Below are 13,913 nucleotides of genomic sequence, written 5' to 3' on the forward strand. Positions count from 1 at the left end.
TCCCCCTTCCTGCTGACCCACAGACTGGCTGAATACAGGGTTCACTGAGCCTTTAAGATAAACATCTGGAACTTTTGAGAAAATATTGATTCACAAATCAAATCTTACAAAGTTCCTATTTGATTTGCTCTTTCTTTTCTTTGCAGTGTCCACCCTCTGCTTTTTTTATATTTCCATTACAAGATGTGCCTCATTGCTAAGCATAGAGAACAGCGTTACTGCATTAGCTGCCTGGCGCTAATACTATGTGTTTATTTAAACTGTCTTTTCAGATTTTTCCCATTATTTCCCTTTAAGTCTCCATGTCTGTTTGTTTCTGAATGTGACAAAAGGCTTTTCTAAAAATGAACTTGAATTGTTCTTAAAAACATGTGTATGTCCAGTAGTTCACCGTGCTGTGCTCCATTTTCATCGCAATCCTAAGGGGTGGTGTAGGCCCTCCTAAAAGTTTGGAATACGGTTACAGTTAGATATACACATGTTTTTATAGCACACCTTTTCAAACGTGTTCCTGTGTTCTGCCTTCACTCTAAAGTGGTTTGACCTGTGGAGCCAAACCACACCTGACCTGCGTCCACAACCACACCGCCTTACCTTTTCCATATATATTTTATTATATATGAAGTTCATGTTTGTGTTTATGTGAATTACAGGATGCTTTATTTGCTTATGTTTACAGTACAAAGCATCTTGTCTGATCAGTTTGATCAACTTTAAAGTTAATAAATGCATCAGAATCAGTTTTACATTTGCAACCAATCTATTACACACTTTTCATTACTGCTCAACATATTTATGAAAGAAAAAACAAATTAAATACTTAAAATGTGGCGCAGAGCCTGTGCAAAGCTTTTATAAAACTATCTGCGAGGAATCTGAGTCACTAATCAAATCCAAAAACTGTTGTCCTTCAGTTGTTTTTTACTATGATGGAGACGTCGGCTGATGTTGGTTTCCTCTCAGTCAATACATAAACTAACTTGTACACATATCCTACGCTAATGAACAGGTGAAGTACAAGGAGAAGTTTGATAAGGAGATGAAAGGAAAGAAACCTCAATATGACCTGAAGGAAAGTAAGATTTACAAGACTCTCAAGGAAGCCAGTGTGCTGGCCAGTGAGGTGGGTGCTCACGTATCTTATCATCACTTCACACCGTTTTTATCATAGGCCAAAAAAATCATTCATTTTTTCCACAGTTGTTATACTTTTGTATAGTTTATCTGATTGGTTTATCTATGGGAGTAAAGCAATATCTGATTTTGGCATCCTGGTGTTGTTACTAGAACAGAGACAAACTAAATGTATCCTAGTAATTCTTTACATTTCTGTGAAATTCACCATTTCAAACAAATATCGCCCATTATATATTACCATAGTGTCTAATTAATGTGACTGCTGTCAATATAACACACAGGTGAAGTACAAGGGTGACCTGAAGAAGATCCACAAACCTGTGACCGACATGGCCGAGTCCCTGTCCATGAAGCACATCACGAGCACCAGCAAGCTGTCCAGCGACGTAAGCTACCTGTGTGACTATTAACCTTTAACCCTCTCACATTCCCAAACAGGAAGCTGCAGCGAGCGAGTTTGGTTTCGTTGCACAGTGTGCTGAACTCTGTTTCCATCACCTCACAGTAACAATCGGCAAAATGTAGCAAACTGCTGACCATCTCATGGATTTATGCACTAAGCTCCATCATAAAAGACATCCATCATTCTCTGACCTCATCTGGTAGTGATCTTTACCCATCTCACTTTTGACCTTTGACCCCGAATACTATCACCCTCTATAACCTCTACTTCTTAACCTTTTCAGTGACTTTTTTCCCCCCCGTAGTTCAAACAAAACTAGTCTTTTATTAATGTTCACTTAACACCGACTTCCTCTTCCTGCCTTTTGTAGATTGACAATTATTTTAACATAACTTTAAAAACCCTTATGTTTAAATGCTATTATGTTTCTTTCTATCATAAACTATGAGGATTTTCTGCTAAGTAATGATTCGCTGTACTGAGCTGCCTTACTTTACTGGGAATCCCCCATAGTACTGCTACAAGAAGAAATTTGAGGAGAGTAAGGGTCACTACCACATGATTCCCGACACACCCGAACAGCTCCATCACAAGGAGGCTTCTGAACTTCAAAGTAACGTAAGTGGTTCATACTCCCGTGGGGCAACGAGCACTCGACACAGTAAAAAAAAACACTATTGTGGGTTTCAACTGTGTCAGACAGTTTTCCTTCCCACTGTCGCCAAAGTGCTTGCTCACAGGTTGATTGTTGGGTTTGTTGTTGGGTTTTTCTCTGTATGTATATTTTTAGGGTCTACCTTACAGTATAAAGCGCCTTGAGGCGACTGTTGCTGTGATTTGGCGCTATATAAATAAAATTGAATTGAACTGAATTGATAATACTTTCTATGTTTATTATACTGTAACAATTTTAATGGGGTGTTTTAAAAATGCTGTTAAAATTGATATTTTAAAAAAATAAAAAATAAAATAAAAACAAAAAATACTCATTTTGTAATTGTTTATGATATAGCATATTTGGTATTATAGTTTTCTTTCCAGGGAGTCATTTCTCATATCAAGTCACTGTTAAATACCTTGATTGCATAATCAGTCGCAGTGAAGAGCCGTGCAAGCTTTTCTTTTCTGTTCTCATTTACATTAATTACAGTAATTTAACTTGTCTTGAATCTTACTGGATGGATACACCTTACAGCTTTTCTGTTTGATTTTCCCAGCGTACAGAAATGAATGGAAACCATGTGATATCCCCACAGTGTGTCTTTCCTTTGCAGACAGTTGAGTATGTTTGTGTGGGTCGTTACAGGTGAAATACAAGGAGAAGTATGAGAAGGAGAAGGGCAAACCTATGCTGGACTTTGAGACACCCACATATGTGACTGCTAAGGAGGCTCAGCACATGCAGAGTCAGGTAAATAAGCCTTCTGTTAACCTCTGCCAATGAAGTACGCACAGATGCAGTACGTTTTCCCATTGCAGACCTCTCTTAAAATCTTTAGTGCCTCCTTAAGCGCTATATTAACTTGTATTGTGTTGCCTCTTGTTGCTAGTTGGATGCAAAGCCATTGTTTATGTTATGCTTACAGAATGATTCTAAAGTATGGAAAAACATTTTACAATGCCTTTAGTAACTTTATTACACCAAAACTGCAATTCAGTAATTTTATAGTCACAAAATGTTTTAAATTGCAGAAAATTCACATCAGTAGCTCTTTACAGTCGTCCTATTGTAATACTGTGGCAGTGTAAAATGCGCTGAAAGGAAACTCACCCGGAAACTTCTGTATTGTTCACTTAATGCTATGACAGGTTATTTTCCTGTGAAGATGTCAAAGTAAAGTATGTGTTTGGCCTCTTTCCTGGAGCCTGCTTTATAGATTTTAATTACAATACGATATCCTAGTGTAGTTCCTTTTTCACAACAAACACCTCTTACACCTCCACACATGCACTCAGACACATTTACAGACATCAGATATACAGTTATGGGTGCTATCATGAGCAGAATGGTGCAAACAAGAATGAAGGGAGCTGCATTGTGAACCAGCACTGCTTGCATGTGGTTATCTGAGCTCTGTCTGTCCCTTGTGTTATCTCTGTGACCAATAGAAAGACTATAGGAAGGACTTTGAGGAGTACATGAGGGGAAAGAACCTCTCAGGCTTGGAGGTCACCCCTGCCATGATTCATGTCAGACACGCCACCAAAATAGCCAGTGAGGTAACTAAAGGACAACTTACATCTGATGGTGTCTCCTATTTACCTCACCCAAGCTTCATAATCGTACTAAGACAACATCACAATCGGTCTCTTTTTCTTTTCACCACTTTTTTTAGCCCTTCCCAGTTTGTCTTTTGCAGTATTATTAGTTTATTATTAACTTTTGCATGATTGTCTACAGAATAATAATGACCTACCCATCCTCCAGCCATCATGTGTCTTCCTAGCAGTAAAGTACTCAACTGATATTGAATAGATCTTCATTTTACAGTCCTTCACCAAGTAGTAGCTTACCACCAACTTTATGTGACAAGACTGCATGCATGTAATCATTTGTGTGAAACAACAGGGTGAAATGCTGATGTGAATTCCCATCTTGTTGATTTCCTTGTTGTTTTAATGAAGATTTTGTTTCTGCTCTTTCTGAGTAAATGTGTTTCAACTTGTTTTTTCATTAGAATCCTGCCAAAATCACCAACGTCTCCAGTTTTCTCTGTAACAATATCACCGATTGTAATGATAATACATAAAAGCAGTGAATGTGTCTCTGCGTAACTTGGAAAGACTTGGTGACTTTGAGCTTTTTAAAGGCAAGCAGCAGAACTTGCCGACTGTATCGTTTGTCTGTCTGTGTGCTTTGGCCTGGCCTGCCTGTGTGCCCTTCTCTGCAGTCTCTCTGTTCTTCTTCCATCCTGTAGAAAGAGTACAGGAAGGATCTAGAGGAGGGGGTGAAGGGTAAAGGTCTAACTGTACTGGAGGAAACTCCGGAGCTTTTGAGAGCAAGAAATGCCACTCAAATCCTGTGTGAGGTACGACTGACCGAGAGGTGATGCGAACAACATCACGCTCTCATCCGAATGACTTCCAACAATCTCGCTCTTCATGAATCCTATCCCCTCTTAACTAAGCTTCACCATTGCACTAAAAGTGAGACTGTTGGGTTCACTCGTCCTCTTGTCCCTGCTTTCTTATGTCACTAATTTCCCATCATTGCATTTTGTGTTTCATGACCATAACCTAACCTTCATCTGCACCCTATTTAATTTTGCCATGATTTTCACTTGTACTCATATTTATTTGTGTATTATGAATCCTACAAAAATCAGCCTCAGTTGTACCCAAAGCATATCTTCTCTTCTCTTGTTTTTCAAGTCAAACATGCAATGTTGAATTTTTATAGAATTTTAATGACTTTATCTTTTTTCATAAGTGATCCCGGTGCTTGCAGATCTCTTAATTGTTTTGTTGTTGTCGGTAGTGTTGTTTTTGAAAAGATATACTCTGAGTGCATTTGAGGTTGATTTGTAGATTGCAAGATAGATGTATGATGACTTAATGAACAAACTGAAGAAGTAGAAATAGTCTATTTTATGTCATGTCTCTAACTGCTGACTGCTGTTGTTTTATTTTCAGTTCTGTGTCAAGCTTCACACTCAGTCTTGTTACCACATCCGTTACGTAGATTCTGCTAACTTTCTCTATTCTCTGACCCCTCATGATTTCTGGTTTTGCAGCCCTCTTCAGTATGAATGAGTAGAAACCCCGTTTTGTGTTTTTTTTACAGTAACATTATCATGTGTAAAAATTTTAACTTTTGGTGTTTACAGAGAGAGTACAAAAAGTCTCTGGAGCAGGAGATCAAGGGCAAGGGAATGCTGGCTTTGGCTACAGACACCCCAGACTTTATGAGAGCCAGGAATGCCACGGAGATCCTCAGTCAGGTCTGAATCTTAAATGTTTTTTGCATCGCTTTCTTGGAGCAGTGATTTCCAGAATGTGAGCTGCAGGCCCCTGATATGAAATGAAGGTATTATGAATTAATTATTTATGTAAAAGACAAAAAAAATCAGAGTGATTGCAGGTTAATTTGGACTGAAAAGATTCCAAGAGTAACAAAAGTCGAACATTTAGACTAGACAGAGTAAGACTGGGCTGATGAGAGGGCTATTTCTTCACACTAGGCTGAGGCTGATTAGGGAAGGGGAGACATGTGGGGAATGAGACACGGGTGAAAAAAGTCAGCACAATGACAACATTGGAAGTAAACTTACATAATGCACAAAGAAAAATCAAGCTTTGAGGAAAATGGGAACTAACTAAAAGACAAATGCTAAATATAGAGACAGCACACAGATACAAGGGAACAGTGAAGGAAGTAAACACAAATAACAAAGTCAAAGAAAGAACTTGAGTAAATACAAAATGACAGCTCAGGTCAATTTGTATTCACGAACATAAAAACAGGCATCAAAAACTCAGAAGACAAGAACTAGGCTAGAATGGTACAATAAATAAAACTAACGTTTGGTGAAACTATGAGCACACGTCCGGTGTTAAAAGGAATATCTGTTAATATTTTCCGCTGCATTTATGATCAGTGCTGACTGGCTGTTTTTCTTTTCCAGTCTAAGTACAAGCAGACCGCTGAGATGGACAGAGCCAGCTACACAACTGTCATCGATACCCCTGACATCATCCATGCTCAGCAGATGAAGAACATCGTCAGCCAGGTAGGTTACTGAACTGACCCAGCCACCTCTCTCATCAGGATAAATCATTAGCATATATAAAAAAAATCACAAATTGTATTATCATCCAAACAGAAAAAATACAAAGAGGAGGCTGAGAAGACCATGTCTCACTATGTACCAGTCCTGGATACTCCAGAGATGCAGCGAGTCCGCGAGAACCAAAAGAACTTCAGCACTGTAAGTAACACACGAGGAGTTACGCCGCGTCCGGACAGGTCAGCACGTCCTGACTGAGGTTCTTTCAGCATCTTGTGTCTCTATGTGCGTCTTTATAGCTGCTGTAAAATTATATTTCCAGTACTTTATATGTTTGCAGGGGCGCCACCAAGGGGGGGCCACAGGGGGCCACTAGCCACACTTCAAAATTTGCTGCCCCCCCACCGAATGCCCCCACCCAGCAAGATTGTCCAATGTTGGTAATAATTCTAATAAACATGGGCACAAAAGAGAGGAAGACACCATATATTTACTCATTTAATCCTGTTTAAAACAGATTATTATGGATTTCATAATATTATTTGGTTTTCACAGAGACCTAAGCTAGGCATAATTATTCTTTTCCTTCTATGTTATTTGCCATATTTTTCAAGTAACCTACAGTGGGGCAAAAAAGTATTTAGTCAGCCACCGATTGTGCAAGTTCCCCCACCTAAAATGATGACAGAGGTCAGTAATTTGCACCAGAGGTACACTTCAACTGTGAGAGACAGAATGTGAAAAAAAAAATCCATGAATCCACATGGTAGGATTTGTAAAGAATTTATTTGTAAATCAGGGTGGAAAATAAGTATTTGGTCAATAACAAAAATACAACTCAATACTTTGTAACATAACCTTTGTTGGCAATAACAGAGGTCAAACGTTTACTATAGGTCTTTACCAGGTTTGCACACACAGTAGCTGGTATTTTGGCCCATTCCTCCATGCAGATCTTCTCGAGAGCAGTGATGTTTTGGGGCTGTCGCCGAGCAACACGGACTTTCAACTCCCGCCACAGATTTTCTATGGGGTTGAGGTCTGGAGACTGGCTAGGCCACTCCAGGACTTTCAAATGCTTCTTACGGAGCCACTCCTTTGTTGCCCGGGCGGTGTGTTTTGGATCATTGTCATGTTGGAAGACCCAGCCTCGTTTCATCTTCAAAGTTCTCACTGATGGAAGGAGGTTTTGGCTCAAAATCTCACGATACATGGCCCCATTCATTCTGTCCTTAACACGGATCAGTCGTCCTGTCCCCTTGGCAGAAAAACAGCCCCATAGCATGATGTTTCCACCCCCATGCTTCACAGTAGGTATGGTGTTCTTGGGATGCAACTCAGTATTCTTCGTCCTCCAAACACGACGAGTTGAGTTTATACCAAAAAGTTCTACTTTGGTTTCATCTGACCACATGACATTCTCCCAATCCTCTGCTGTATCATCCATGTGCTCTCTGGCAAACTTCAGACGGGCCTGGACATGCACTGGCTTCAGCAGCGGAACACGTCTGGCACTGCGGGATTTGATTCCCTGCCGTTGTAGTGTGTTACTGATGGTGACCTTTGTTACTTTGGTCCCAGCTCTCTGCGGGTCATTCACCAGGTCCCCCCGTGTGGTTCTGGGATCTTTGCTCACCGTTCTCATGATCATTTTGACCCCACGGGATGAGATCTTGCGTGGAGCCCCAGATCGAGGGAGATTATCAGTGGTCTTGTATGTCTTCCATTTTCTGATGATTGCTCCCACAGTTGATTTTTTCACACCAAGCTGCTTGCCTATTGTAGATTCACTCTTCCCAGTCTGGTGCAGGTCTACAATACTTTTCCTGGTGTCCTTCGAAAGCTCTTTGGTCTTGGCCATGGCAGAGTTTGGAGTCTGACTGTTTGAGGCTGTGGACAGGTGTCTTTTATACAGATGATGAGTTCAAACAGGTGCCATTCATACAGGTAACGAGTGGGGGACAGAAAAGCTTCTTACAGAAGACGTTACAGGTCTGTGAGAGCCAGAGATTTTCCTTGTTTGAGGTGAACAAATACTTATTTTCCACCGTGATTTACGAATAAATTCTTTACAAATCCTACCATGTGAATTCATGGATTTTTTTTCACATTCTGTCTCTCACAGTTGAAGTGTACCTCTGGTGCAAATTACTGACCTCTGTCATCATTTTAAGTGGGGGAACTTGCACAATCGGTGGCTGACTAAATACTTTTTTGCCCCACTGTATATTTCACAACTGCATAATAAAACGGGAAATTCTGTTTTTGCTGTGCTACCCCATTTTTTTAGTTGTGGCCCCCACATGGCCACCCCTATGAAAAAATTCTGGAGGCGCCTCTGTTTGTATGTACTGTTTTAATGTTCTACTCCAGTTAGTTTTGTGCCTTAATCAGGGATATACGTGAAGACTTGACCTCTTTTTTCATTGTGAAACATCTTAACTGCACTTTTGTTTTTCTCCTTGTAGCTTCAATACCAGGCTGACCTTAAAAACATAAAGGGCAAAGTGTCTACTGTAAAGGACACTCCTGAAATGCTGCGTGTTAAAGAGAATACAAAGAATTTCAGCTTGGTATCTACTCCGTAATATTTTTTCTTAACTTTTTCTAATATCACATTTTTTGGCGTTCCACATTTTTTAACAAACCTTGATATGCAGCCCTTCTTTATTTAGAGCAAATTATTTTATTTTTTTTAACTTTGCAAAACAAGCAGTTTTTAATTTGTGTAACTAACTCTTAACCCTTGGTTCTATACTTTAACCTTTACTTAAAACTCTTAGTGCAGACGTTGTGGTGTGAAACGCTTTGCTCAAAGTGTTGTAATCAGGCAAAATGCGTGTGCTTTATTTTTTAAATGTTTGTATAGATGTTTGTCTCATTCTGTGTGCTTTTGTTGACGTGTGCTCCCAAAGGTGCAAGATAAGTAAATTAGCGCTCGGTGAGGCTAACCACTCGTTTATGCTTTGATTCCTCGTCCGTGTAAGATTAAGTACAAAGAGGATTTGGGAGGAGGAACAGCTTTGCCCGAGACCCCTGAGATGGAGAGGGTTAAACGCAACCAGCGCAACGTCAGCACGGTACTCAACAGAGTGACCCTGCCCTACCTCATTACTCCTCATCCACTCCTCCCTCCATATTTCCTCCTCCTCTAGCATCAAAGAATAAAACCAGACCTGCCATCACATCTAATCTCTCCAAATAATAATTATATATTCAACTGTTTTTGTTTTTTGCAGAAACCTGTTTTTCATTCTAATTTTTTTTTGGAGCCCAGAAAGAATCCCTAGATGCTAAGAACTAGATGACCAAAAGTATGTGGAGACTTTATTGTGCCTTTGTTTGGGGCTGTTAGTTCACATTTGTTCATTTTACAGGACTTAACAGACTTGGGTACATGAAAAAAAGCCTTTTATATTTGGACCCTGACAGAACCCAGACCTCATCATGCAGGCTCAGCGTTTGAACTTATTAAGAGTCTTGTGGCTGATGTGGAGCAAATCCCTGCAAACACAACAGTAAATGCAACACATGAATGTCCATGCTTTTAAAATGCAGTCTCAACAAAACACGGTTGTATTATTTGTGTATCCACATACTTTTGGTGATATAGTGTAAACAGATGGTGTTTCCACTGTGAAATACTTTGAATCTTATCGCCCACAGGGGACTGTGAGGACTTAACAGACTCATAATTAATTTCATCTGAACCTTGAAGTGATAAACTAAACTAAGCATCACCCACATGCACCTGCGTCTGAAAACCGATATGATCAGTAACCTTTTCATTTCAGTTGTTCTGAAGTCAACACCTGAAATGTGTGCGTTCTTTGTTAAATGTTTGTATAGATGTTTGTCTCATTCTGTGTGCTTTTGTTGACGTGTGCTCCCAAAGGTGCAAGATAAGTAAATTAGCGCTCGGTGAGGCTAACCACTCGTTTATGCTTTGATTCCTCGTCCGTGTAAGATTAAGTACAAAGAGGATTTGGGAGGAGGAACAGCTTTGCCCGAGACCCCTGAGATGGAGAGGGTTAAACGCAACCAGCGCAACGTCAGCACGGTACTCAACAGAGTGACCCTGCCCTACCTCATTACTCCTCATCCACTCCTCCCTCCATATTTCCTCCTCCTCTAGCATCAAAGAATAAAACCAGACCTGCCATCACATCTAATCTCTTCAAATAATGATTTTACATTCAACTTTCTTTTTACAGATATCTGTCCTCGTGCTAATATTTCATTTTTATAACTCATTAGAGGACTTTTCTTGTTTCCACTGTAAAATAATTCACAGTTTATCATCCACAGGGGACTTTTAGAGCTTGCGTAATAACTCATTGTTAATTTCATGTGAACCCTGAAGTAATAAACTAAACTAAACATCACTCACACTGAAAACAACCTGCATATTTTTACATTAGTCCCTTTAAATATACATAAATATGTCTGGAAATCAGTATCCTCTCATTTCAGGTGTTCATGTTGTTTTCATGAATAGCTGCCTGTGTATGTGTCTACAGTACAAACTGTGCTTTTGTTTGTCACCGTCTGATTTTGCACCTGTGTAACTTGTGCAATGGGCAGATACAGTACAAGGACTCTGTGGGTCAAGGCACAGCCATACCAGATCTGCCTGAGGTGAAGCGGGTCCGAGAAACCCAGAAGAATATCAGCCTGGTAGAGGAAAAAGACTGCAGTGACCCTAATATGACTTCCTTATAATAACTCCCCCCAAACGCCCTCTGATCTCATCTTACTTATCTAGAAAACTTTACCTTTCCTGTATTTAGCGCTGGTTTTCCCCTCCTACATCCTAACCATGTTCCATACGTCATTTCCTTTTACGAGACAAAAATACCCTCCCTTTTCCTTATTACTCCGCTTTGGAATTTTTCTGTCTTTTTTAATTTTTTGAAATTCCTTCCTTCCCTCCTAAATTGAAAACTAATCATCTTTTGAGTGTGTTACAACAATAATTGACTTTTTTGTGCTGTTTTATTCAAAGCATCAATACAAAGAAGGCGTGGGAGGAGGCACATCAATATCAGAGACGCCAGAAATGGAGAGAGTTAAACGCAATCAGCAAAATATTAGCACGGTACTCCACTGCAGTGAACCCCTAGTCTCCGATTTGCATCCGTTCATCCCTCCACCTCAAACAGTGCCATAACAATTCTCCTTAGCCTCCAGTAGATCTTCCCAGTAGTTGTTGTGTGTGTCTAACATAAACCTGCTTCTTTATTTTTTAGGGAACGATGTGTGTTTAATTTCATGTTCTGTCTCTGCTGTGATTTTTGGTGCCGCTTGTGGCTTTTTGTCTGCGTGTTTTTCTGTTATTGATCTGTTACTTACTTTTTTTTGTACTTTCTCTGCACGAATCCCCAAATTTTATTTGGTTAGATAAAATACAAGGACTCTCTGGGTCGAGGAACAGCTATACCGGATCTCCCTGAAGTGAAGCGAGTCAAAGAAACCCAGAAGCACATCAGCTCGGTAGTGGAACCGTACCACGTTTGCTCCTAACTGTGAACAGTAGAGTCCTATAATAATGCCTATCATACACTTCCCCCTTCCTCATCATCTCTTGCTCATCTCATCAAGCTCCATCCAGGGCCCAGACTGCCCATCCATCTAATTTACACCCTTGCCTTTTTCTCTTTATTATTTTAATCCTCAATCATCAGTCCCCTAAACTGAATAAAATCTTCCTTTTTGGTCTGTGAGTCTACTATCTTCTAACCTGCAGCTCATCTTTCTTCACATTAAGCTGCTGTGTGCTGCTCTTAATTTCCACTTCACAGCTAAATCTCCTGCTAAAGCATTAGGGATGTTTGTCTCCACGTACAGCAGAGATCCTGGCTGCTCAGCAGGAGCTACCAGGATGGATCACTCTATAGGACCAATTTCTCAGACGCTGCTTAAATATACCAAAATAATATACCAAAAAAATGCCACCAACTAAAGAAATGACCTCTCTGAGTTTAATCAATCTCAGATATTTCCAGAAAACTCCTCCTTGTCAATGAAAGCAGTCCTATAGGTGTGCGTGGTCTGTATGTTTGAGTTTCTGATTGGCCCCTCGGGGTGCTGTGCTTCTGCCCTGTAGGTGTTGTATAAAGACAGTTCAGCCAAGGGAACGCCTGTGGTGTTTACTCCAGAGATGGAGCGGGTGAAAAGGAACCAAGAAAACATTAGCTCGGTACCTTTCAGAACCTGTAGAACATGTTCTGCTGAAGAAATGTTCTACTCCTACCTCTTTTTAACCCTTCTCTAACTCTGATGTGTCCCCCTGGCTCTTGTTAATCGTATTAATTCACCTGACTGCACTCTCTCTCTTTTTTTTAAAATATGTTTAATACCTCCAGCTGTGGTGTGCCTGTGCACATCATCACTGCTAATCTCTCCTGCTGTTTTCCCACTTGATCTTATTCCTTTCGGTCTCCCACTGAAGATTGGAAAATAACTTTATTTCCTTTTAATAATTCGCCCACTTAATAAAAGTCTCCCTGCTAATTCATCCCAGTAGTGCCATAGCTCATCCCAGCAGCTGCCTGTGTCCTCTTGGCATTAAGTCTCTCTGACCACACCTCTTGTGCTGTGGATGCTAACAGCTATTGAATGATGGTTTGGGAGTGTGAAATATTTTAGATCCTTACTACTTTTGATCTGTCATTTCTAGGTTCTGTACTCTGACAGCTTCCGCAAGCAGGTCCAGGGCAAAGCCGCCTTTGTTCTGGACACACCTGAGATGAGGCGCGTCAGGGAGACTCAGCGTATCATTTCTGGGGTAAGTTTTTGTGCTTGTTTGATTAATTTCTGTTCTAAGTGGAAAAGTGCTTTCGTTGTTACTTGACTACTTGAAGAGTAAGGCTTCAGTACTCTTTGACACCTCATCATCTCAAAATGATTCAAAACAAGAATCTGGTCGCCAGTCTTAAACAATGTTGCTACACAAAGACAAACTAAAATTAGAATTGATTCAATAATGGAGAAATAATGGGTTTGGTATAGAGAAAAAAGACAGACAACACATTTTAGTATTTTAAGTAGTTAAAGTGGAGGCTGGCATCGATGCCAGTTTGGTCCATCCGCCCTGCAGCTTCACTTACTGTATTTGTGCACTTCAGGTGAGATACCACGAGGACTTTGAGAAGAGCAAGGGCAGCTTCACTCCCACCACCACTGATATTGTGACAGAGCGTGTGAAGAAGAACACGCAGGACTTCAGCGACATCAGCTACCGTGGCATCCAGAGGCGCGTGGTGGAGATGGAGAGGAGACGTGCCATAGAGCACGACCAGGAGACCATCACTGGTAACGACAACAGCAAGCACTAAGCTTTAGGAGTTGTTAGCTTGTTAGCAAAAAATAAATAAAACTGAAAGACAAAATACCTCAAAATTACATTCTGGAGAGACATACCTGAAGCAAAACTGTAATACGGACTGTTATCGGCTGATCTATTCATCTCCTCAGATCTGCGTGTGTGGCGCACAAACCCCGGCTCTGTGTTTGACTACGACCCCGCTGAGGACAACATCCAGTCCAGGAGTCTGCACATGATGTCAGGTGATTGAAATTCTAGAGGATCGATTCAGAGAGCCAAAGCTTTAGTTATGCTCCCGATGGATTTATTCAAAGTTATC

General features: G+C 40.5%; 1 protein-coding gene across 16 annotated transcripts in view; it reads left to right on the top strand.

The window, feature by feature from the left end:
- Positions 1 to 13,913, top strand: part of neb (nebulin) — a 61,133-nt gene that overhangs the window by 45,652 nt on the left and 1,568 nt on the right. For 5 of the 16 annotated variants that reach the window (XM_085435195.1, XM_085435198.1, XM_085435194.1 and 2 more), the window contains 16 exons: positions 1,010 to 1,123; positions 1,419 to 1,523; positions 2,847 to 2,951; positions 3,650 to 3,760; positions 4,459 to 4,569; positions 5,368 to 5,481; positions 6,166 to 6,270; positions 6,364 to 6,468; positions 8,736 to 8,840; positions 10,852 to 10,944; positions 11,273 to 11,365; positions 11,668 to 11,760; positions 12,374 to 12,466; positions 12,947 to 13,054; positions 13,395 to 13,581; positions 13,744 to 13,836. In XM_085435195.1, the coding sequence (XP_085291321.1) occupies positions 1,010 to 1,123; positions 1,419 to 1,523; positions 2,847 to 2,951; positions 3,650 to 3,760; positions 4,459 to 4,569; positions 5,368 to 5,481; positions 6,166 to 6,270; positions 6,364 to 6,468; positions 8,736 to 8,840; positions 10,852 to 10,944; positions 11,273 to 11,365; positions 11,668 to 11,760; positions 12,374 to 12,466; positions 12,947 to 13,054; positions 13,395 to 13,581; positions 13,744 to 13,836 (1,735 nt within the window). Of the gene's footprint in view, positions 1 to 1,009; positions 1,124 to 1,418; positions 1,524 to 2,053; positions 2,159 to 2,846; positions 2,952 to 3,649; positions 3,761 to 4,458; positions 4,570 to 5,367; positions 5,482 to 6,165; positions 6,271 to 6,363; positions 6,469 to 8,735; positions 8,841 to 9,254; positions 10,827 to 10,851; positions 10,945 to 11,272; positions 11,366 to 11,667; positions 11,761 to 12,373; positions 12,467 to 12,946; positions 13,055 to 13,394; positions 13,582 to 13,743; positions 13,837 to 13,913 lie in introns of those variants that run through there. The other 11 variants (XM_085435210.1, XM_085435201.1, XM_085435199.1 and 8 more) reach the window with 11 other exon arrangements.

This window comes from Copadichromis virginalis, linkage group LG16 (genome assembly GCF_057382275.1).
Source record: "Copadichromis virginalis isolate Kocher_CV1m ecotype Utaka linkage group LG16, C_Virginalis_male_GT1.1, whole genome shotgun sequence".
Lineage (NCBI taxonomy): Eukaryota > Metazoa > Chordata > Actinopteri > Cichliformes > Cichlidae > Copadichromis > Copadichromis virginalis.